At 48.2% G+C, this 17,111-nt stretch overlaps 1 protein-coding gene across 1 annotated transcript in view; it reads right to left on the reverse strand.

Annotated features, from left to right (window-relative positions):
• The window catches only part of EPHX2 (epoxide hydrolase 2), a 102,263-nt gene that overhangs the window by 56,533 nt on the left and 28,619 nt on the right, over positions 1–17,111 (reverse strand). The window contains exons 6-10 of the mRNA XM_083605234.1: positions 12,627–12,701; positions 11,774–11,869; positions 10,015–10,093; positions 7,387–7,421; positions 3,380–3,406 (exon numbers count right to left, since the gene is read on the reverse strand). Of these exons, the coding sequence (XP_083461360.1) occupies positions 3,380–3,406; positions 7,387–7,421; positions 10,015–10,093; positions 11,774–11,869; positions 12,627–12,701 (312 nt within the window). The remainder of the gene's footprint in view (positions 1–3,379; positions 3,407–7,386; positions 7,422–10,014; positions 10,094–11,773; positions 11,870–12,626; positions 12,702–17,111) is intronic.

The raw sequence follows: 17,111 nt of genomic DNA on the forward strand, positions 1-17,111 counted from the left end.
AAGATTAAAAATACATTAAAATGTCACACATTAAAAACTTCCCTGAACAGGGCTGCCTTCAGATGTCTTCTAAATGTAAGATAGTTGTTTATCTCTTTGACATCTGATGGGAGGGCGTTCCACAGGGCGGGTGCCACCACCGAGAAGGCCCTCTGCCTGGTTCCCTGTAGCTTTGCTTCTCGCAGTGAGGGAACCACCAGAAGGCCCTCGGTGCTGGACCTCAGTGTCTGGGCTGAACGATGGGGGTGGAGACGCTCCTTCCGGTATACAGGACCGAGGCCGTTTAGGGCTTTCAAGGTCAGCACCAACACTTTGAGTTGTGCTTGGAAACATACTGGGAGCCAGTGTAGAACTCAGGCCATAACGGCACCTAGAGATGCCTTGGGACACACATTCCCTTCCCTGCCCATCCCAAGTGAGGGCAACGCAGCACCAGCAGCCTTGCCCTCGCTCTAAATGGGCTATGCCTGCTTTCCCTGACCCTGGCTATTTCGCACTGTGATATCATCATGCCTACAGCACAATCCCCGATTGGCTGGATCGTGCTGCGAGGAAGCTTGTTGGGGGAAAATCCACCCAAGCAGCTTCTAAGGAGGACAGGTTCCCTCACCAAGAGAAGTCAAGTTATAGGGGTCTTCGTTGCGAGATCACATTCACCCGGTGCTGTACCAGCTGCACTGGCTCCCGGTGGAGTACAGGATCAGGTTTAAGGTGCTGGTTTTAACCTTTAAAGCCCTATACGGCCTAGGACCCTCGTACCTACGGGACCACCTCTCCTGGTATGTCCCAAGGAGGAACTTACGGTCTTCAAATAAAAACATCCTGAAGATCCCAGGCCACAGAGAGGTTAGGCTGGCCTCAACTAGAGCCAGAGCTTTTTCGGCTGCGGCTCCAACCTGGTGGAACGCTCTGTCGCAAGAGACAAGGGCCCTGCAGGACTTGACATCTTTCCGCAGAGCCTGCAAGACAGAGCTGTTCCACCAGGCCTTTGGTCAGGGCGCAGCCTGACTCCCTCCTTTGGCAATCTTTACAAAACTTTATGGTTGCCATCAATTTGTATTTTAATTAATTTTTATAATGTTTTTATAATGTTGCACTGTTTTAGTGTTGTTAGCCGCCCTGAGCCCGGCTTCGGCTGGGGAGGGCGGGATATAAATAAAATTTATTATTATTATTATTATTATTATTATTATTATTATTATTATTAGGGAACCAGGAAGTAGTGGCACCCGCCCTGTGGAACGCCCTCCCACCAGATGTCAAAGAGAAAAACAACTACCAAACTTTTAGGAGATATCTGAAGGCAGCCCTGTATAGGGAAGCTTTTAATGGTTAAAAGGTTATTGAATTTTAGTGTTTTGCTGAAAGCAGCCCAGAGCGGCTGGGGAAACCCAGCCAGGTGGGCAGGGTATAAATATATTATTATTATTATTATTATTATTATTATTATTATTATTATTATTATAACGGGAAAACAGACCCACATAAAATATGCACATTTTATTCCTGCTGTATTATTATCCCTACTGTCAGTAGTCGTGTGTGTTACTGGTGGAAAACGAGGATATAAACCGAAATGATATATGTTTTACCCACCGTTAGGCTCTTTTCCTTTGCTGCAGGAACACTGAGCACAGTCCTAATGCACACACAACTTAAGAGCTGGTGCATTTGGAAACCAGCCTGCTCTGAAAAACCACCACTGATGCCAAGGGCTGAAGGAGTCATGGGGACAATTTATCTCCCCTACCACCACTGGATCAAGTCATCTTGAATGCTGGGATGGATCAGGAGGAGCCTCAGAGGCAACCGAAACCAATGACCCCAAACAAGTCCAGGGGCTAGTTGGAATATGACAGGGCAACAGCACGCTTGTGTTGTTAACCGGCACTCGCATCTCCCTCCCCGAAGCATCAGTCTCTTGACAGAGGATGCATCCGCTATTAAACTGATACGAGAGGCTGTACTTTAGCCAAGAGAGAAAAATTGATTAGAACATTCACTCCAGCTGCTTGCCAAGCCACGGGGGAATCTTCCTTTACTACTCTCTCCCAGCGAGGCTCAAAGAACGACACGGCTGAACTTCTAAGAGCACTTCCATTAACCGTCTTTTTCCGTCGGTCGGTTATAATCAGAGGGATAAAGGAAGGACATGTCACAGGAAGAGGGAAAGGATGCAGGCAACAACAGCGGAATCGGTTTGGAGAGGAGAGCGAACCTGAAGGCACTTGGGCAGGAATCTGAAGATCTCGTGCAAGGATTGGGAACACACCTAGAGGACCACAGGTGCTATTGGACTACAACTCACAGCAGCCAGCAGGGACGGTGGGAATTGAAGTCTAGCAATACCCAGAGAGACGCAGTATTCCCATCCCTGATTTGGTACCAAGCCAGGAATCTAGGCACAAGACAATCCCCACGCCTCAAAAGCACCAGTGAAAGCCAACTCTAAATAATAAATAATAATAGTTACAGATAGGTAGCCGTGTTGGTCTGCCATAGTCAAAACAAAAAAAATTTTTTCCTTCCAGTAGCACCTTAAAGACCAACTAAGTTAGTTCTTGGTATGAGCTTTCGTGTGCATGCACACTTCTTCAGATACCCACGAAAGCTCATACCAAGAACTAACTTAGTTGGTCTTTAAGGTGCTACTGGAAGGAAAAAAAATTTTTTGTTTTAATAAATAATAATAATAATAATAATTTATTATTTATACCCCACCCATCTGGTTGGATTTCCCCAGCCACTCTGGGCGGCTACTAAAAGAATAGTAAAAACACAATAAAACATCAAACATTAAAAACTTCCCTAAACAGGGCTGCCTTCAGATGTCTTCTAAAGTCAGATAGTTGTTTATTTCCTTGACATCTGACGGGAGGGTGTTCCACAGGGCGGGTGCCACCACCGAGAAGGCCCTCTGCCTGGTTCCCTGTAACCTCACTTCTCGCAGCGAGGGAACCGCCAGAAGGTCCTTGGAGCTGGACCTTAGTGACTGGGCAGAACGATGGGGGTGGAGACACTCCTTTTGTGTGGACTAACATCCACACGAAACATTAGGAGTCCCACGGATGCCTTTAAAATCCCATTTATGCCATGCAGATGAGGAAATGTGAGCAGGTGCAGGTGGGTCAACAGAACATGCATGATCCAAATACGCTGCAGATAATAATTTAGTTATTTGGATATATTTCTAAAGTCACTTAATTAAAAAAACCAAAACATACATGCAGTGCAAGTCAACATAAAAATGGTAAAAATACATCATAAGAACAGGAAAAAGAAGAAGAATCCACACAGAGGAGTCTCACAGATACGCCACGTCGCAAGAGACGGACAGCCATGAAAAGGTTTCAAGTCTGAATATTTTTTTGAAACTTACCATTTTGTCCAGGAAGACCAGCAGATCCTAAGGAAGCAAAGATCAAATGAGAAGTCAATATTAATAATTGTTTATAAAAATAAAATTTTTATTTATACCCTGCCCTTCCCAGTTCAAAAACCGGGCTCAGGGCGTCTAACAACAAATTTAAAACACTTAATTATAAAAGCAGCATTAAAAACATGAATAACAATAAAATTCAAAAATCAATTAGATAATCCCCAGGGCTAGCTGGCTGAATTGGTCCTACTTGGGCCAGTGAGGAGGCCGGGGGAGAATTAGCTGTGGGGTCTCAGAGCGGGTGATCTTCATAAAAGGGGAGGGGGACGAAAGAGAAGGGAAATAAAAGATTAGGCTGAATTCAAATTAAAGGCCAGGCAGAATAGCTCTGTCTTACAGGCCCAACAGAAGGAGGTTAACTCCTGAAGGGCCCTAGTCTCATGGGACAGAGCGTTCCACCAGGTAGGAGCCATCACTGAGAAGGCCCTGGCCCTGGTGGAGGACAGTCTGACTTCCTTAGGGCCCGGGACCTCTAAACTATGGTTCTTCATGGACCTTAAGGTCCTCTGAGGGGCAGACCAGGAGAGGCGGTCCCGTAAATACGGAAGTCAAGCCTCCAGCATTTTTCTTCCGAGAGTATCTTGTCGCTACTGAACCCACGCTAGCTGTTAAAATGATGCTGATCGTGAGCAGCTGCAAATGTGCTCAGTCTACACTGCAACACACACCTATCAACTCTGGACATGCCCAGGCATTCTCTGGATGCAAGCGAGCAGGAGTCTGGACTGACAGCTCACAAGGCTACACTAAAAGGGGATGTGTAACCCAATCTCCGTTGGCCAGACTTTTGGGGTACGATCTGCTCCCTTGCTCAGAGTCTGACCAATTAGCAATATTCCAGCAGCTGGGATTTTGAGGCATAGTAAAGGTAAAGGGACCCCTGACCATTAGGTCCACTCATGGCCGACTCTGGGGTTGCGGCGCTCATCTCACTTTACTGGCTGAGGGAGCCGGCGTACAGCTTCCGGGTCACGTGGCTAGCATGACTAAGCCACTTCTGGCGAACCAGAGCAGCGCACGGAAACGCCATTTACCTTCCCACCAGAGTGGTACCTATTCATCTACTTGCACTTTGATGTGCTTTTGAACTGCTAGGTTGGCAGGAGCTGGGACAGAGCAATGGGAGCTCACCCCATCGCAGGGATTCGAAGCGCCAACCTTCTGAACGGCAAGTCCTAGGCTCTGTGGACTCTAATAATAATAATAATAATAATAATAATAATAATACTGCCTCTGCGTCTGGAGACGGTGGTACACACCTATTGCTTCTTATCCTCCATGAAGCTGCCTAAACCTCTTTTAAATGTATCCAACTTAGAGGCCACCACTAATAATAATAAGAATAAATTTTATTTATATCCCGCCCTCCCCAGCCGAAGCTGGGCTCAGGGCGGCTAACAACAATCAAAATAATCCAACATTCTAAAAACATTCATTATAAAATTAATTAAAATCAAATTAAAATCAAATTGATGGCAACCATTAAGCAAAATTCTGTGCAGATTGCCAGAGGAGGGGGTCAGGCTGCGCCCTGACCAAAGGCCTGGTGGAACAACTCTGTCTTGCAGGCCCTGCGGAAAGATGTCAGGTCCCGCAGGGCCCTAGTCTCTTGTGACAGAGCGTTCCACCAGATTGGAGCCGCAGCTGAAAAAGCCCTGGCTCTAATTGAGACCAGCCTAACCTCTCTGTGGCCTGGGATCTTCAGGATGTTTTTATTTGCAGACCGTAAGTTTCTCTGTGGGGCATACCAGGAGAGGCGGTCCCGTAGGTACGAGGGTCCTAGGCCGTATAGGGCTTTAAAGGTTAAAACCAGCACCTTAAACCTGATCCTGTACTCCACCGGGAGCGAGTGCAGCTGGTATAGCACCGGATGAATGTGATCTCGCAGCGAAGACCCCATAAGGAGTCTCGCCGCGGCATTCTGCACCCGCTGGAGTTTCTGGGTCAGTCTCAAGGGCAGCCCCACGTAGAGCGAGTTACAATAATCCAGTCCGGAGGTGACCGTCGCGTGGATCACAGTGGCTAGGTCAGGACGAGAGAGGTAAGGAGCCAACTGCTTAGCTTGGCGGAGATGGAAAAATGCTGCCTTTGTTATAGCTGTAATCTGCGCCTCCATAGAGAGGGAGGTATCGAAGATTACACCCAAACTCTTAACGGACGATGCTGGCACTAATTGCACCCCTGCACTATATATTGTGGCAGTGAATTCCATAGGTTAACAGTGCGTAGTGTGATAGAAGTACTTTTTGTCTGCCCTGATTCTTCCAAAATTCAGCTTCACTGGATGTCACTTAGTTCACGTATTATGAAAGGAGGAGGAAAACTCACTATCCCCTCTCCATTCATAATCTTATGTAGTTTTTGTAGAATCACAGAGTTGGAACTTAATTTCAACTGTGGTCTGATATAAAGCTGTTAGGAAACCTGTTTTATTTTCAACGGCTTGCACAACTTCAGCAGCAAACTTAAGAGCATGAACACTCGATTCAGCCGAATTTCATAATCTCTCTGACCTGTTGCAGGCCAAATCTGACAGATGGGAGGCGCTGCCCACCTGTCAATCACCTGCTATCACAACGATGTCAGGTGAAGAGCCAATGATCAGCAGGCTTGAAGTCTCCACCTAACAGCTGATGGGCGGTGACTTGAAATCTGCTTTCCCTAGCGATTGGCTGTATGACCAAGCTCCACATGGCAAATTTGATCACATAGCCCAGGGGTCAGCAACCTTTTTCAGCCATGGGCCGGTCCACCGTCCATATGGTGGGCCGGACTATATTTTGGAAAAAAAATATGAATGAATTCCTATGCCCCACAAATAACCCAGAGATGCATTTTAAATAAAAGCACACATTCTACTCATGTAAAAACACGCTGATTCCAGGACCGTCCACGGTCTGCATTGAAAAGACAATTGGGCTGCATCCGGCCCCCGGGCCTTAGGTTGCCTACCCCTTACATAGACCAGTGCTGCCTGCCCCAGCAGGGTTAAATTACCCGTTCCGCATTTGTAAGAACTCAATCTTTCAGTGTCCCAGTGACTCCATTTTGGAACTCCCTATTGATATCAGCCAGCCACTTTCACTGCGCTCATTTCAGTGCCTCCTTAAAACATCCTTGCTCAGACAAGCCTGTCCAGATGTCCAGAAAGTTGATGTGAGTTTTAAACCACAAAGCCTAGGACTTGCTGATCAGAAGGTCGGCGGTTTGAATCCCCGCGATGGGGTGAGCTCCCGTTGCTCTGTCCCTGCTCCTGCCAACCTAGCAGTTTGAAAGCACGTCCAAGTGCAAATAGATAAATAGGTACCACTCCGTTGGGAAGGTAAAAGGTGTTTCTGTGTGCTGCTCTGGTTTGCCAGAAGCAGCTTAGTCATGCTGGCCACATGACCCGGAAGCTGTCTGCCGGCTCCCTCGGCCAGTAAAGCGAGATGAGCGCCGCAACCCCAAAGTTGTCCGCAACTGGACCTAACGGACAGGGTTCCCTTTACCCTTTACCTTTATTTAGTCTATTGTTATATTAACTTTCTGAAAGTCCTAAACGATTGCTGTTGTTGTTTTCTTACCGGTTAGTAAGCAATCAATCAATCAATCAATCAATCAATAGCTCAGCCGGTTAAAGTGTTGTGCTGATACTGCCAAGGTTGCAGGTCCTGCGACAGCTGCATATTCCTGCATTGCACGGGGTTGGACTAGATGACCCTCAGGGTCCCTTCCAACTCTATGATTCCTGGGGTGTAGACAGTAATTAGCTAGATGGACTCAGTACATAGCAGCTTCCTGGTTTTTGGCTGAACTCTGCACCTTTTTCCCCAGCCCCATTAACGAAGTCTAGGCTACCTTTTCTCTGTTCTAATACAGTCTTGATCCAACTTTCATTTTAAGCGTTCGCACGGGATCGATTCAAGTGAGCGCACGCCAGAGGTAGGCTCCTGAACGCTGTGACCTACCTTGCATATTTCTTCCTGGGAATATTCCTCTATCTCTGCAAAAACAAAATCAATTATTAAAGCCATTTTAGTGCCCTCAAAATTCATTTTTAATGTTCCAAAGCTGCCATGCGCCTCTCCTCGTGAGCAATCTTCCAATCTCTGCAAGTGTCTGCCTCTTTGGACTCGATACAGAGAGAGAAGCTGCTTTTTGGAGAAGGATGAATAAGCATTGTACTGGAGCATTCAGCAACAGGTCTTGGAACGACTTGGATAAAAGAATTGAGGGGGCCCTCGTCAAATTTGCAGATGGCTCCAAACTGGGAGGGGCAGCTAATGCCACCAAGACAGAATCGGGATTCAAGATGAGTCTAAACAGATTGGAGAACTGGGCCAAAACTAACAAAATGAATTCCAGCAGGGACAATTGTAGGGCCCTACACTTAAGCAGGAAGAACCAGCGGTACAACTGGGGACACCTGGCTATTCTTTGGCGATCAGCCTTCTTTATGGTCCAACTCTCACTTCCATACATCACTACTGGGAAAACCATGGCTTTAACTATATGGATATAAACTTAAAACAAATTGCCATTTGTGGTTTGAAAAGTTAGCTGGAAGTTTCGGGGCACACAATGATTGCAAACGAAGCTATCTGTTTACCCCAAAATTCTTGCAGGCAACAGCAGCAATGAAAGCAGGATCTCCTGTAACCCCCCCCCCCAATATATCATCAAGAGCACAAATTGTCATGAATGCAGAAGAAAAAGGATAGCTGGACAGACCCAAATTGCTGGATTCATGAGGCTCAGCACACCTTCGGCACTTAGAGCATCTGTTTTGCATGCAGAATACTTCAGGTCCAATCCTTGCTATTTCCAGGCAAGGCTGGGAGAGACTCCTGCCCGAAACCCCGGAGCGCTGCTGTCAGTCAGAGCAGACGATACTGAACTAGATTGCACAAGGGTCTGAGACCCTGCGGGGGGTTGGACTAGATGACCCCGTAGGGTCCCTTCCAACCCTACAGTTTTATGATTCTAGGTTCCTGCGCTCATTTCCTCAAAGCTGGAAGGCAATGGGGGGGGTGGAACTGATGGAAGGGAGGAGAGGGCAGCTGAGGGCAGCCGAGCTTTAAGCAGATCAAGAAGGGAGTGTGTCCCAGCCTCTCTCTTCCTTCCCACCCACCCTTTCATCAGGCTAATCTCCAGCTGTGCTTTGGGCCAGAGGTTCCTCACCTGTGGATGAAAAGCCCTTGGGATCTTATGAGCTGCTGCCAGGAATGTGTCTGGCATTAACAAGAGCAAAGGAAGAGGAGAGGAGCCCTTACATGCAGCTGCTGGGAGAGATCACCGGGGGTTTGGGCTGGGTGTCCATCAATATGCAGATGATACCCAGCTCTACCTCTCTCTCAAATCAGAACCAGTCAAGGCGGTGAAGGTCCTGTGTGAGTGTCTGGAGGCGGTTGGAGGAAGGATGGTGGCTAACAGATTGAGGTTGAATCCTGACAAGACGGAAGAACTGTTCTTGGGGGACAGGAGGCGGGCGGGTGTGGGGGACTCCCTGGTCCTGAATGGGGTAACTGTGCCCCTGAAGGACCAGGTGTGCAGCCTGGGAGTCATTTTGGACTCACAGCTGTCCATGGAGGCGCAGGTCAATTCTGTGTCCAGGGCAGCTGTCGAAGAGCTCCATCTGGTACGCAGGCTGAGACCCTACCTGTCCACAGACTGTCTCACCAGAGTGGTGCATGCTCTAGTTATCTCCCGCTTGGACTACTGCAATGCGCTCTATGTGGGGCTACCTTTGAAGGTGACCTGGAAACTGCAACTAATCCAGAATGCGGCAGCTAGACTGGTGACTGGGAGTGGCTGCCAAAACCACATAACACCGGTCTTGAAAGACCTACACTGGCTCCCAGTATGTTTCTGAGCACAATTCAAAGTGTTGGTGTTGACCTTTAAAGCCCTAAACAGCCTCAGTCCAGTATACCTGAAGGAGTGTCTCCACCCCCATTGTTCTACCCAGCTCTGAGGGCCTTCTGGCGGTTCCCTTGCTGCGAGAAGCCAAGTTACAGGGAACCAGGCAGAGGGCCTTCTCGGTAGTGGCACCTGCCCTGTGGAATGCCCTCCCACCAGATGTCAAAGAGAACAACAACTACCAGACTTTTAGACGACATCTGAAGGCAGCCCTGTTTAGGGAAGCTTTTAATGTTTGAGGCATTACTGTATTTTCATATTGTGTTGGAAGCCGCCCAGAGTGGCTGGGGAAACCCAGCCAGATGGGCGGGGTATAAATAATAAATTATTATTATTATTATTACTGCGGGCGCAAAAGAAGCAGGGCGGCTTTGCAAGGCCTTTGCCTTTCAAGGCTCACACCGTCCAGTGGGCAGCTGGTGTTCTGCAGCAAAGGCAGATCTAACGGGTGATGGAAGTTGTAACCCAACAAGATTTGGAGGGTGCCATTTGGCTACCTCAACTGGTGAATAGTACTGAGCTGGGCGGAACTAAGGCCTGATGTGGTGGAAAGCAGCTTCACATAATTGTAGAGTTCTGGAAGGGACCCCAAGGGTCATCCAGCCCAACCCCCTGCGATGCAGGATCCCCACTTCCTCTGTCCATATGTTCAAGACAAGGGCTGAAAGCTAGCTCACCTGGGGGAGCTGTGGAGTCTCCATATCCTTTCATTTCCACGGCAATGACACGGAAGCCAGCGTCAGCTAGAGCTGGGATCTGGGACGGAAAAACAAGAGTGAACTGGAAGGCAGTGGGGTGAGAATTAACTCGGATTACTGGAACGTTTATTTCTTCCCTCCATCCAGGTCTGCCCCCAGGCCACAAAGGGCTCCTTTGCTTTCATCCTGCACCATCCAGCCTGTCAACACTTGCTGCACGTAAGGAGCTTAGGAGTCTCTTTCCAAGGGATTAGGAGTGGAAACGGGCTCTAAGCAACATACAGTCACTGCTATCAAGGTGGGCATCGTAGCAAAGTACAGATAGGAATAGTTAAGAAACTGAGTATGGTACAAATCATAAAAAAAACCACAGGTTTACTGTCTGAACAGGCAAAGGAAGGAATGGGGGAAAGGCATGAACTCAAGTGGAAAGAAAGAGAAAGACACATGGGCAACACTTGGTGAGATTTTGGAATGACCGCTCCCCACATTAAATGGGGGGGCGCCCTTTGAATGGTCGCGTGCAGCCCCCTGGACCCTATGCGGCACCATTAGCACAGGCTTGGCTTCGCCTCCCCCCAGGTGGGATACCTGGAGGTCTCCGCCTACCTCAGTCAGTTGCCCAATCCCGCCTGGGGAGGCGTTGCCAAGGTGATCACGCCAGGTAGGGGGAGGGACTACCTGCCCACACAATAGGCGGAGGATCTTACCTGGGAATCTGGCTCCAGAGCTTCTCCCACCCTACCCACCCTCAGTTAAGACTTCTTTTGCAGGTTAACCTTTTCTCCACAGGTACCCGGGCGCTGCTACGTCAAGGTCGCTGTTGAAGGGCCAGAAAGGAATTCCCCTGCAGGTTTGCCTTTCCCGTAGCAAAACATCACAACTTTGGCGGTATATGGCCTTGGGCGGAATCCTTTAGTCTATCTTCCCTGAATTGGGAGGGGGGGCGTGCAGCAGTGACCCACGCCCCCCCTCCTCTTTGCGGCGGCGATACCAGGGTTCCCCGTAAAAGGGGTTGTTTGAGGGGAGGCTCTGGCCATACACCTAGAGGTCATCATTGCTCTCCCCTGCGACGGTGGCGTAACGGGGGCGGGCTCTCTCTGCTTGAACATATGTTCTCCAGAGCCAGCCCATCGCCGCCCCACACACTGAATAACCCTGATGTTCCCCAGATCCCCGGCGGGGGACTGGGAGGGATAAACGCCCAGTGCCTGAGCCAAGGTCTACCCACATCTGAAACATAATAAAGCTGTGGCCAATTTTAATCCCATAGCACATTGTCTTGAGTCGTTATTCCTCAGCGGGGCCGCCCAGGGTTTGGGGGACTCCGCCTGTCCACGCAAACCAGAGCAGCAGCTGAATTCGTTTTCCAGCCCATGTGTTTCACACCTCTCCACCTTTTACTGGGTCCTCCGTGCATTTCTCAGGTCTTGGGTGAGTCCCAAGATGGGCTTGGATAGGAGTTGTACTCCAAGACACCAGGAGAAGGCTGGGTTAAAGCTCCCTGTGCGCAGGAGAAACCAATGCACACAGCCTGCGTGCCCAAGACCCGCCTCCCTCTTCGCCATTCCGCACTACGAATCCCAGGTGTGTTGGCTGGGGCTGATGGGAGTTGTAGTCCAAAGCATCAGGTTATGGGAGGCTGCTGCACACAGTGTGGTGGGTGCTAATGGGGCCCTATTACAAATATAAGGGATGGAGGTCACCCTCCTCTCCACCTGCACGGAATATCTCTTACCTGGTACCTCCAAGAGAACCAGGACTCTGGGAAGCCGTGGCACAGGAGAACGACCGGGCCGCTACCCAGCTCCACAAAGTGCAGCCGGGTACCAGGCTAAAGGGGAGACAGCGTAAGACATGAGTCAGAATCGCAGACGGAGGTGGAAGCAAAATCAATCTTTGAATAGCTTTGGAAGTGGATATAGGCTGTAGGGTTAGAAGTAGAAGATAGTGTATTTTAAAATAGTATTATTTGTAAGTGATAAAATGTGAAGTTATTTTAAATGTGATTAAAAGAAAAAAGATGGTTAGAAATTATGATATATGTAAACTGCTAAAGATGAAGTAAAATGAAAATCAGATAGGTGGGACTTGGGGAAGCCCACTTAACAATGTTTAGAAAAATAAGGATATGGCAATAATTTGTTTGTATTGTTTGTTTTTCTGTTTGTGTTCTTTATTTGTGTTATAAAATGAATAATTTTTTTTGGAAAAAAGGTTGTTTCTTTTGTGCTTTCTATTTTATCTCGGTTTATTGCACCCCACTTTGGTGACTTTGGGTTGTGAAGTGGTTTACAAATCTGCAGGTGAATAAAAATACAATAAATAAGTTCCAAGTTGCCAGAAAGTCAAGATTGCTGCAGTCTGGGAAGCCACCACTGGACGACCATGCGTCAATCTGCAGAGCAGATTTGACAAATGCAAAGTAGCAACTGTGGGACTCGCTTTAATTGTTCGCAGTATATATATATGTCAGCCTCCCAGCAACGAAGCTTCTCCTGGCAGTTTTCAAGGAACAACTCACAGGATTCTTTTCCCTGGAAAAAGCACTTATACGACCCTAACCCCCAAAGCAGTCCATCTGCTCTTACCTTGATTGCCACATAGCCGTGGACCACACTCTCCGGTTCGCAGGCGGGTGGAAGGCATTCCTCCTGCTCAAGAAGCTGGGAAGAAGTAGATAATTGAAGGAAGGAGAGAGATTTCAAACACCTTTTGCAGATACAGGAATAGCAGCAAGCTGCTTAATACACAAGGTGTGTAATTAGGAGACGTGAGCAGTAAAGCACAGATGAATTTTGACAAGTACTTCTTTTAAATGGGAGATATCCAACTAACTCATTCTGTTAGCGGAAGGACTTCCACTTGCGCAGCTAAACTCTTTTTGGTGCACACCCTGCAACCTTCCCAAACCCTTTTCTGAGGGGTCAGGGGAACCCACACTTAGGGGAGCATAAGAGACAGGAAGGGACACGGGTGGCGCTGTGGGTTAAACCACAGAGCCTAGGACTTGCCGGTCAGAAGGTCGGCAGTTCGGATCCCCGTGACGGGGTGAGCTCCCGTTGCTCGGTCCCTGCTCCTGCTAACCTAGCAGTTCGAAAGCACGTCAAAGTGCAAGTAGATCAACAGGTCCCGCTCCAGCGGGAAGGTAAACGGCATTTCCGTGTGCTGCTCTGGTTCGCTTAGTCATGCTGGCCACATGACCCGGAAGCTGTACGTTGGCTCCTTCGGCCAATAAAGCGAGATGAGCGCCGCAACCCCAGAGTCGTCCGCGACTGGACCTAATGGTCAGGGGTCCCTTTACCCTTTAAGAGGCAGGAAAAGCGCTACCGTAGAAGTAGAAATCTTTGAACTGACGGGAGCAAGTTAGTTGGATGCTGCCCAAAGAAATCGGCAAACCGATCCAGAAATGTGGCCAAATGAGAAACCCGAAAGAAATCGAAATGGACCCATATGTTCATCTTTGGGTTTCTCAATTTTTCCAGTCTCAAGTTTGGTTCCCGGCCTCCCCCTTGCCTCTTAGCACCCCACTAGGTGATTCCACTGCCCACTTTGGGAACCATTGGTTTAAAGCGAACATTCAAGTTTTCACCACATATAGGGATTTTTATGCATTTATGTGCACATTACCTGGCTGAAGAACTGCACCAAAAAAATTCAGGAAAGTGTGGATTTCAAAGAATGGATGCGTTTCAGTTAACATATTGTTTGGGAAAGTGCAAAGCAGGGAGGTCTGCCTTGAAATAATAATAATAATAATTTTTATTTTTGCCCCGCCCTCCCCAGCCAGAGCCAGGGCTCAGCGCAGCTAACACCAGTAAAATTACAATAGAAACATAATAGGGGGGGAACAAAACAAAAAAACAAAAACCCAATTTAAAATACAGGTTAAAATACAATTTAAAAAGCAGCCTCATTTTATTAGTAGCCCATAAATCAAAACCATAAGGGGAGGGAAGACATAAGGGTCAGACTGGAACAGGCCAGGCGGAACAGCTGCATCTTGCAGGCCCTGCGGAAAGATGTCAAGTCCTGCAGGGCCTTGGTCTCTTGTGACAGAGCGTTCCACCAAGTCGGGGCCAGTGCTAAAAAGGCCCTGGCCCTAGTTGAGACCAATCTAACCACCTTGCAACTTGGGACCTCCAAAGTGTTGTCATTTGTGGGCCTTAAGGTCCTCCACGGGGCATACCAGGAGAGGTGGTCCAGTAGGTACGTGGGTCCTAGGCCGCAAGCTGAACCAAATTTCTACCCCCATCATGAGCCTGTGACGAGGCAAAGAGGCAGAGAGAGACCGTCCTAAAAGCATTTGAGGAACTTCAAGGTTTATCAGAGATGGGAATGCAGCCAGGGTCTAGCACTCCACCCACAATGACATTCTGGCATCTCGTCAAGCTGGCTGGAAGGTTCTCTTTATTTTGTTTTTTCTTGCTTCCTCTTTGGTCACTTGTTTGGCACTCAGAACCTCTTGTTCACCGTAGCGTCCCATGCAAGGTGCTTATGTGTGGTGGTGGTGAAGGAATCGTTTGGTGGTGTTTTTTGGGGGCTGTTTTTCAGACTGAGGAGCAAGCAGACACTGAGCCGTCCCGCTTGGACTACTGCAATGCGCTGTGCGTGGGGCTACCTTTGAAGGTGACCCGGAAACTGCAATTAATCCAGAATGCGGCATCTAGACTGGTGACTGGGAGCGGCCGCTGGGACCACATAACACCGGTCCTGAAAGACCTATGTTGGCTCCCAGTACGTTTCTGAGCACAATTCAAAGTGTTGGTGCTGACCTTGAAAGCCCTAAATGGCCTCAGTCCAGTATACCTGAAGGAGCGTCTCCACCCCCATTGTTCAGACTGGACACTGAGGTCCAGCGCCGAGGGCCTTCTGGCAGTTCCCTCATTGTGAGAAGCCAAGTTACAGGGAACCAGACAGAGGGCCTTCTCGGTAGTGGCGCCCACCCTGTGGAATACCCTCCCTTCAGATGTGAAGGAAATAAGGGGCTATCTTCTTTTTAAAAGACATCTGAAGGCAGCCCTGTTCAGGGAAGTTTTTAATATTTAACGCTGTACTGTTTTTAACACTCGATTGGGAGCCACCCAGAGTGGCTGGGGAAACTCAGCCAGATGGGTGGGGTATAAATAATAAATTATTATGATTATATATTATATAAAGCAAAGTCCTGCAAACCTCAGTCCCCAAATGCCAACCCAAGAAAATGACAACTGGTGCAGTGAATTGTCAGGAAGCCTGGGAAATATCCCAAAATGCTTGTGTATGAAAGAGGCAAAGGTATTTTTCATGCGCAGCAAATATGCTTAGCTCCCATGCACACGGGAGGCCTAGATAAATAGCAACCTTTCTAATATCTACAACCATGAGGTCTGGAAACTTGCCTTTTAAATATTAAATAATACTGCATTTTAAAAAGCATGTAAAAATGCAAAGTTCTGCTCAATGCCACACACACACACACACACACACACACACACACACAAATGCCTATGTTGAAATGTAAATGAAGTGCAATTAAGATGATCCAAAGGTTTAGATTTTTCCTGCTCTGAAACAATCTTGCCATCTAAAAGCGCCCTTTGTATTTTCTTTACCACAAAACCTGGCAATTCAGTGAGTGCAAAAGTACAAGCCTGGCTCAGTCAGTGCAGAAGAGAAAGTTTCTACGCTTCTGCGGTTAATAGTTCACTCAGCAGAGGCCTCTCTAGAGAGCAGAAGAAAGGAACCTTCCAAAGGATGGAGAGGATCCACTTTCAAAGAATCAGCTGGTACGTGAGCTACCTTTGTAGACGGGGAGGGAAACTGCAGCAGCTTGTTAGAACTAGGAGCGACGGAAGCACTACGGAGAGGCACTTTGCTCCGGCACTGAGTAACGAGATCCTGCTGGGCCAGTCACCGAGGAAGGTTTACAAGGTTAATATGCCCATCACTGCTGAAATCAGCAGTCCTGGATAACCCTTGCCGCAACTGCCTCCTTTGCAGCCTCGGGATGCTCTGCTGTTAACCTCTTTCCCCAGGTTCATTTCATTCCTTGTTGGTGGAGGGGATGTTAGTGGCAGAGATAATTTGAGGTGTCATTTAGGGAAGGGCCATAGCTCAGTGGGCGAGCATCTGCGCTGCGTGAAGACACTCCCAGCATCTCCAGTCCCTGCCTGGAAGCCTGGAGAGGTGCTGCCAGTCAGTGCAAACAATACTGAGCTAGATGATTAAATTGTTGTTGCTTAGTCGTTCAGTCGTGTCCGACTCTTCGTGGCCCCCTGGACCAGAGCACGCCAGGCACTCCTGTCTTCCACTGCCTCCCACAGTTTGGTCAAACTCATGCTGGTAGCTTCGAGAACACTGTCCCACCATCTCGTCCTCTGTCGTCCCCTTCTCCTTGTGCCCTCCATCTTTCCCAACATCAGGGTCTTTTCCAGGGAGTCTTCTCTTCTCATGAGGTGGCCAAAGTCTTGGAGCCTCAGCTTCAGGATCTGTCCTTCCAGTGAGCACTCAGGGCTGATTTCCTTCAGAATGGAGAGGTTTGATCTTCTTGCAGTCCATGGGACTCTCAAGAGTCTCCTCCAACACCAGAATTCAAAAGCATCCATTCTTCGGCGATCAGCCTTCTTTATGGTCCACCTCTCACTTCCATACATCACTACTGGGAAAACCATAGCTTTAATTATATGGACCTTTGTTGGCAAGGTGATGTCTCTGCTTTTGAAGATGCTGTCTAGGTTTGTCACTGCTTTTCTCCCAAGAAGCAGGCATCTTTTAATTTCATGACTGCTGTCACCATCTGCAGTAATCATGGAGCTCAAGAAAGTAAAATCTCTCACTGCCTCCATTTCTTCCCCTTCTATTTGCCAGGAGGTGATGGGACCAGTGGCCATGATCTTAGTTAGATTATTAAATATGGAAGTGCAATAAGACATGTTGGTATTTTCAGAAGGCTGAGGAAGACCTTGTTAGGATATAGTTCTGTTCCATCTTAAAAGAGTACAGGCATGACTGTTTGTGTGTCACATGCCTGTTTACTTCCAGCACTTGCTGGGAACTTCCGTTTGTATATAGCTTTTGCATTGCTGCTGTTTTGC

This window comes from Podarcis filfolensis (assembly GCF_964270895.1).
Source record: "Podarcis filfolensis genome assembly, chromosome: 3".
Taxonomy (NCBI): Eukaryota; Metazoa; Chordata; class Lepidosauria; order Squamata; family Lacertidae; genus Podarcis; species Podarcis filfolensis.